Source organism: Pinus tabuliformis, chromosome 1_1 (assembly GCF_031772625.1).
Source record: "Pinus tabuliformis cultivar Carrire ecotype Pingquan chromosome 1_1, CPIR1, whole genome shotgun sequence".
Taxonomy (NCBI): domain Eukaryota; kingdom Viridiplantae; phylum Streptophyta; class Pinopsida; order Pinales; family Pinaceae; genus Pinus; species Pinus tabuliformis.
The window spans coordinates 817184346-817192045 of NC_142297.1; the positions used below are offsets into that span (position 1 = coordinate 817184346).

Below are 7700 nucleotides of genomic sequence, written 5' to 3' on the forward strand. Positions count from 1 at the left end.
GATTTCTATCAATTTATGTACATCTGCATTTGATCTCAATCCAGTGCATAAAATAAATACCAGTTCGCGAGCTGTTGGATAATCAAGTCACGGTTGTTCGATTTTATTTGGACAATGAATGCCATGGTAGGCAACGTCTCGAGTGTTTGTGTTGAACTTGGATCCCAATAACATAGCGCAAATAGGACCTGATAAGTTCAAAGTCTATGGTGTTTTACCTGAACTTATTTATATTTTATTTGAGTTGGTCTTACATTAAAACAATTTTTTATTTGAAAATAAATAGGTTTGAGTAAATATTTTTAACATTTTTTTAATAGTAATCTCTTCTTAAATATATGAACTTATTTATATTTTATTTGATTTGGTCTTACACTAAACAATTTATTTAAAAATAAATAGAAGTTCGACTAAATATTTTTAACATTATTTCTCTTTTCTCATTAATATTTTCTCAAATGCATATCATTAAGCTTGAAATTCTGCTAACTTGTTCAATTCAGATTGTTTTAAAGGGAAAAATGTCCAAAATAAACAATTAGGAAAATCAAGAAGTTCCACGATATTCATAAGATCTACTTCTTTCAAAACTCAGATGTGGTTGGTCTTTTATAACATCTTAGTAATCAAGGATTGTAATAGTGTTACAAGGATGTTGTGTGCTTTGTCACACATTTGTAATGGTTCATTATGTGGTATGGAATTGTGAAATAACCAAAACATTTTGGGAAGATGTCGTTGGTCTTTCATAACATATTAGTAATTAAGGATTGCACTGGTGTTATGTGCTGTCATACATTTGTAATGGTTCATCATGTGGTATGGAATTGTGAAACAACCAGAATATTTTGGGAAGATATGGTTGGTCTCTTATAACATATTAGTAATCAAAGATTACATTAGTATTACAAATAGATGTTGTGTGCTTTGTCACACATTCCTAATGACCATTCAGAATGTGGTTTAGAATTGTGAAATAACTCATTTGTAATGACCATTCAGAATGTGGTGGTTTAGAATTGTGAAATAACTAGAGCAGTTTGGAATTCAACTTTATTGCATACAATGTTTTTTATTTGTCTTCGTTCTTTAATGAGACAAATGGATGATGAAGTAGGTAAACAAGATTGTGCATCATCTGATCAGGTTAACTAAGTTGATTGGCATTTTTTTTAATAGAAGTTGCATCTAATTATTGGCATTTTATTTTAATGGAAGTTGCATCTAATTATCCAAATATGCTATTATGTGGCGTGTGTTATCTGACATGAAGTCAAAAGAGTTCCATTTATCATTATTGTGATTTACATGTTCCTCGTAATGATATTTTTTTATATAAGTTTCATATTTTACTTTGATTTTATAGTGCAATTTTTTAGTGCAAAAAATGGTAGCAAATGGGAAACCAAATGCTTTAAATTTTTTTAGTGCAAAATTTAACAGTAAATGGGAAATGTATTTCATGGGTGAAAATAGAAAATTAATTAGAAATAGATGAGGTGAATGTCATTGTGGGAGTGAGTGAGATAACAGCAAAGGGGAAACTCGATGCATGTAGGTCATGGGTGAAAGTAGAAATAGATGAGGTGATGTCATTGTGGGAGTGAGAAGACAGCAAATGGGAAACTCGATGCATGTAGTTCATGGGTGAAAGTAGCACATTAATTAGAAATAGATGAGGTGATGTTTGGTGATTTTTTTTTTGCTTCTGGTTATATTTGTTACCAGTCACCTGGTATGATAGTGAGCTAGAGCTTTGACCGAGGATCCAGAGCAAGCAACCATTGTTGTTTTGTTTTGCAAAATTAAACATGATATATTGCCAATTCTCTAGAACTAAGCTTGTAACGGGTATGAAAAGATAAGTACTCCAACCTCAAACTAAGGGAAGTCGTTATCCAAATATAGTCGTCGTTATCAAATTGTAGAAAGAAATGGCTGATTTTGCGGCCACAGTTTGGGATGACGCACCACATGTCACCTTCTATTGGAATCCTCCGTCCCTTGTATATGTACAAGAATAAATCAATCCCCTTCTCATTAACGATTTGATATAGTTGAATGTTGTTCTCCTTCAATATGGCAGCAGCAAAATGTACTATTGCTCTACTGGTTGTGGCCATGGCGGTGGGATGCACCCATGCCCAGGGCTTGACCAAGAACTTCATCGTTTTACAAAATGCTAGCGATGGCGGGCAGAGATTCGAGGCCGAGATAGGGATCAACAATGCAACGAAGATATTGGACGACGCCTCTCAATTTGTGTGGGCGACCTTCAACCAGACGTGGCCCAATGACACGAAAAACGTGAGTGAGGTAGATGTGTATGTGGGAAAGCCCTTTTGGGACGTAGAGGGGTACACGAAAAGCAACGTAATCTACTTGAGCTCTGACTATATTAGCAGATACCAGGGTGATCTATTGACTGAGATCAAGGGCCTTCTGTACCAGCAGTCGACGTACATCTGGGAGTGGGACAACAACGGCGAGGTGGCCACATGGTGGAACGGAGCCGTCCCGCGTTATGTCCGCCTCACGGCCGGCTTCGCCCCGGCTAACTTTGCTCCGCCTGGCAGCGGCAACAGTTGGGAACAGAGCTTCGAGATCACTGCCAGGTTTCTCCAATACTGTGACACCGTTACCCCTGGTTTCGTTGCGCAGATGAATGCGAAAGTAAAAAATGAATGGAACCTGGGACTCTTCAAGGATGTCACTGGTAAATCCGTGGAAGACCTTTGGAGCGATTACAAGGCTAAGTATGCAAATGGATCTGAGCAAAAATAGCGGGTGAATTGTTGCATTACAAAAGTTTATTATTTAATTATATGAATTTTGGTGTGAAATAAGGTGTGTATTTCACACGCTTAAAGCGTTGGAATCAAAAAAAATATTTAATTATATGAATTTTGGTGTGAAATAAGATGGTGTGTATTTCACACGTTTTAAGGGTTGGAATCAAAAAAATATTTCATTTTGGAATATGATATAAGACATTAAAAAATTAAAAAAAAATTGAAATAAAAAAATATTTCATTTTAGAATATAATATAAGACATTAAAAAATTAAAAAAACATATTAATATTAATTTTTTAACATTCCCTTAAAAAAATTATTAAAAATCATAAATTTAAATCTAAAAAATATTAAATTAAAAAAAAAAAAAAAATTAATAATTTTATAATCTCATAGACTTTAAAATATCATTTCATTTTACCATATTAAGTGGTAATAGGTTTTAAATTTAGAGAGCATTATAACAATATGCCCAGTGTATTCCAGGCAATACGCTTGCACTAAACAATATCGATAAAAAAGATCTTAATACAGATAAGTCTGTCCTTGTAATATAACAGAATATTCTGTGGCAAAATTTCATTGCAGTGTCAATAAATTGGATAATATGCTATTTTTTTTCATTTATATTTGAAATTGCTAGAATAGAATTCCAATTTTAATAATATACCTAGTGAAACATCAAATTAATTTCTGATTTCTTCTTTTCTAAAATAGCAAACTATTTTTTATTATTAAAGAACAAAATTGATTAACTGATTTTGACTTCAATTTTATATTATATAGTAATGCTTTTAAAATTAAATATGTTGAAATTGTATAGTAATATTTTTTAATTAAATATGGAGAATTATAATGTTTTTTTATTACATATGTGTTGATATATTATTTTTTTTATAAAATTGTGAAAAATAGTAATATTTTTTTACAATGAAATTATATATAAAATGAAAATAAATTTAATTATAATTTTGATTATATGATTGGTTTGAATGTTTATGTAAATGATATTTTTTAATAATATTTAAAAAAATGTGATTAATAATTTAGCTTTATTTTAGGTTAAATTAATTCAATTCAATTTAGGTCATAATAATTTAATTTAGTTTAAATTAATTTAATCTAAGTTAAATTAATTTGATTTTTTTTTTTAATTTAGGTTAGCTAATTTAACTTAAAGTAATCCAATTTAATTAAAATTTTATATATATATATATATATATATATATATATATATATATATATAAACTTAATTAACTAATTAAAACAAAATCTAAACTAAATTTAATTAATTAATTAAATTGATTTTATTTTAAATCTAGTTTAATTAATTTTAATTTTAATTTAGCTTTATCTTAGGTTAAATTAATTCAATTTAATTTAGGTCCTAGTAATTTAATTTAGTTTAAATTATTTTAAGTTAAATTAATTTGAATTTTATTTTTAAATTTAGGTTAACTAATTTAACTTAAAGTAATCCAATTTAATTAAAATAATATATATATATAAATTAATTAATTAACTAATTAAAACAAAATCTAAACTAAATTTAAAATTAATTTAATTAATTAATTAATTAAATTGATTTTATTTTAAAATTTAGTTTAAATTAATTTAAGTTAAATTAATTTGAATTTTATTTTTAATTTAGGTTAACTAATTTAACTTAAATTAAAATAAAAAAAATTTAGGTTAAATTAATTTAACCTAAATAAAATTAATTTAGGTCAAATTTTTCTATTTAAGGTAAAATTAAAGTAATTTAATTCAATTTAGGTCATATTAATTTAATTTAGGTTAAAATAAAGTATGTTAGGTTAAAATTAATTTAGGTTAAATCAATTTAGGTTATAATTAATTTAATTCAAGTTAGTTTAGGTTATATTAATTTAGGTTAAATCAATTTTTAATTTTATCTTTAATTTAGGTCAGATTAATTTTATTTTTAATTTAGGTTTAAGTTGATCAATTAAAGTAAAATAAAATTTAAAACAAAATTAAAAATTAGTTTAATTAATTTATATTTAAATATATGAAAATCTAGCCGACCTCACATGCCCAAAGTTATCTCTCTATCCTCTCTATCCTTCTATTAATAGGTTCACAATTGCTAGACTCTCTCTTCTCAAAATGCAGGTAATGATGGACTCACCTAGCTAGTCCGAAACGTGGGTTTCAAAATTTGCTCACAGGTTTTTTCCATTGATTAAAATTATGAATCTTGATTTTTATAAAATATTAATAAATTTGATTTATATTGTTAAAAGAAAAAATTAAGATAATAAAGCTGAATAATATTAATATTTAATATTTTATGTCAATTAATTGAGCTTACAGGGTTATTTTACAACTGAGTATGATGAAATGTGTAAGTTTGTTTGTACATCCTATCCCTTTAAAATATAAATATAAATTAAAAATTATGTTCTAAATAGAAAAATAATGTGGGCTATAATTAAAAAAAGATTATGAATATGTTGTAAAGTAATTAGAAGTAAAAGAAACATGTGAATCAAATGTTTAAATCCTATACTTTTAAAAAATTTCAATAAAAATAAATTATTTGAAAATCTATGATAATTAATCTATGTGGATATCAACTTCATATATATATATATATATATATATATAATAAAATAAGTTTTATGGTTAAAATTTTTATTTGGTTATATATATACTTTATTTAGCATTTATAAATACAATTTAAACAATGAAAAATAACACATTATATTTTGCACTTTAAAAAAAAGTGTACATGAATAAAATTGATCTCTCAGTTCATGTTAGATCTATACTTAAGATGGACCTATGTTGATATATAAACAAATCAATTTATAAATACATAGCTAATAATACAAAAAAAGGTATATATATATATATATATATATATATATATATATATATTACAAATTAATTTAAAATTAAATAATTGTTCATTAAATCCAATAACTTTTTAAATAATAAAAACAAACAATTTACATAAAGATTATTTTTATTTTACAATACCTCATAATAAAATACTCTACAATAACAATATAACAAATGGGAATTAATCACTCCAATAATTACCATATACATATATGTATAAATTAAAGTGTTGCAAGGCACTTTAGTCACTACCACTCAAGTTAAAAATTGTATTATATGAAAAAGTGCATAAAAATTTATAAGTTGTATTAGTTAATGTCACCCAAATTTATAGTGGTTAATATGAAAATGGAATTCTATAGTCTTTCTTTTGGATAAACTAACAAATTGAGATGTGAAGTGGATAAATTACTTGCTTGCTGGTCTTACATAAATTTTGGTGGGTAGTAACCAAGGAAGACATGAATAATAGTGAGAAATAATTCCTCATAAATATATTTATTTACATCTTATTCTTATCAATTTTTTATGCACATACTTGCTTAAATTACAATGAGAAGTAACTGATGGTAAATATGTTATTTACTTCTTCTAATCTTAAGGGTAAAAAATCACTACACAAATATCTAAAAATAATGCATGAACATTTCAACTATATTTATAAATTATGACATAAAATATGTGAGACTTATCTTGTGCAAATGTTGCAATAAGATCTTCAAATGTTTAATCAAGTGTTTGAATTTTATCTTATTTTTAATAATATTGAAAAATAAATATTTATTTTTCAAAATTAAACATTATAAGTTGCATTGGTCATTGCTAAACTAATAGTGGTGAACAAGCAAATAAATGTGAACAAGCAAATGGATTGCTAGAATCCTACCATGGCAGGGACTAATAAACATATGTTGTATGGATATATATCCAAACAAGTAGAATGAATGCATGTTATTGCACAAGTTCTTTTTTCTTGTATTTTGTAATATTCCTAATTAGCTATGGCTAATTGGAATATTCGATTTTGTTCGATTTTTACCTTTTATAGTTATTTGTAAATAAAAAGTGAGGAAGGGGGAACATAACTCACTTTGGAATAAAAAGTCACTTCCTAGGTAGCACAACGTTGTGACTTAAGGGGAACCAAGGGGGCCAAAGGGAGACGCAGAAATGGGACCCATGCAGACACATGGAGGGATTGCACAAGAGGGAAGGAACACATGACAAGAAGGGGATCGCGCAGGAGAAAGTGAGCCTAGGGATTGTGAGAGGTAGAGGCTATAAAATAGAGAGGAACCCCTTCATTTGGGATCATTCTGGTTATGAGAATTTCTGATAGTCATTTCGACTTAGAGCACGCTGGCTGTTTAGCTAGTCTGCAACACTATTTAGTGCATTGAGTGTCTCTGTTTGGAGATCTCACCCTTAGCCCCAGGGGACTTCGAGTGCCTACTCGGGCAAGGTATTTCCATTGGCTTTCCAGTAGTAGTTTCATTAGTATTTCAGTAGCAGTTTCATCAGCATTTCAGCAGCAGTTTCATCAGCATCTTTGAGGAATTGTGCAGAACCCCAAGGGAGTGATTTTCGGGGGTCGACCATTTCAGAAAAGCTTTCAGATTTTTTATGGGTTTCTTGAGTAGGGTCCGATTCCAGAGTTTCAACCTTTTATGAGGAGGTGAGTAGCCCCAAATACTCATTCAATTTCCAGCAGCAGTAGTAGCACAGTAGTTTTCCAGCAGCTAGAACACAAATAAGTGTGAGTCCATTCCAGGAAAGCTTTTTTAGTTTTTCTGGGTTTCTTAAGTAGAGCTCGAATCCAGAGTTTCAGCTTTTTCCGAGGAGGGGAGCAGCCCCAAATCATCATTTGTTTCCTAGTAGCAGTAGTAGCACAATAGCAGAATCCATGCACAGAGGCCATTCTTGTCATTCTGAGAGTATTTCTTCACTTGCCTTGTGCAAGTCGAGGTGCCATCTCTCTAATCACCTCTTGTACTCATTTATTGCTCAGTATAATAAAATGGCTTAGCATTTCTCACTA

General features: G+C 28.5%; 1 protein-coding gene across 1 annotated transcript; it reads left to right on the forward strand.

Annotated features, from left to right (window-relative positions):
- Positions 1-2079: 2079 nt before the first annotated feature.
- On the forward strand, positions 2080-2784 carry LOC149216579 (uncharacterized). Its single transcript, XM_089390014.1, has one exon. It carries the CDS (start codon positions 2080-2082, stop codon positions 2782-2784), a length of 705 nt encoding a protein of 234 aa, XP_089246140.1.
- Positions 2785-7700: the final 4916 nt, after the last annotated feature.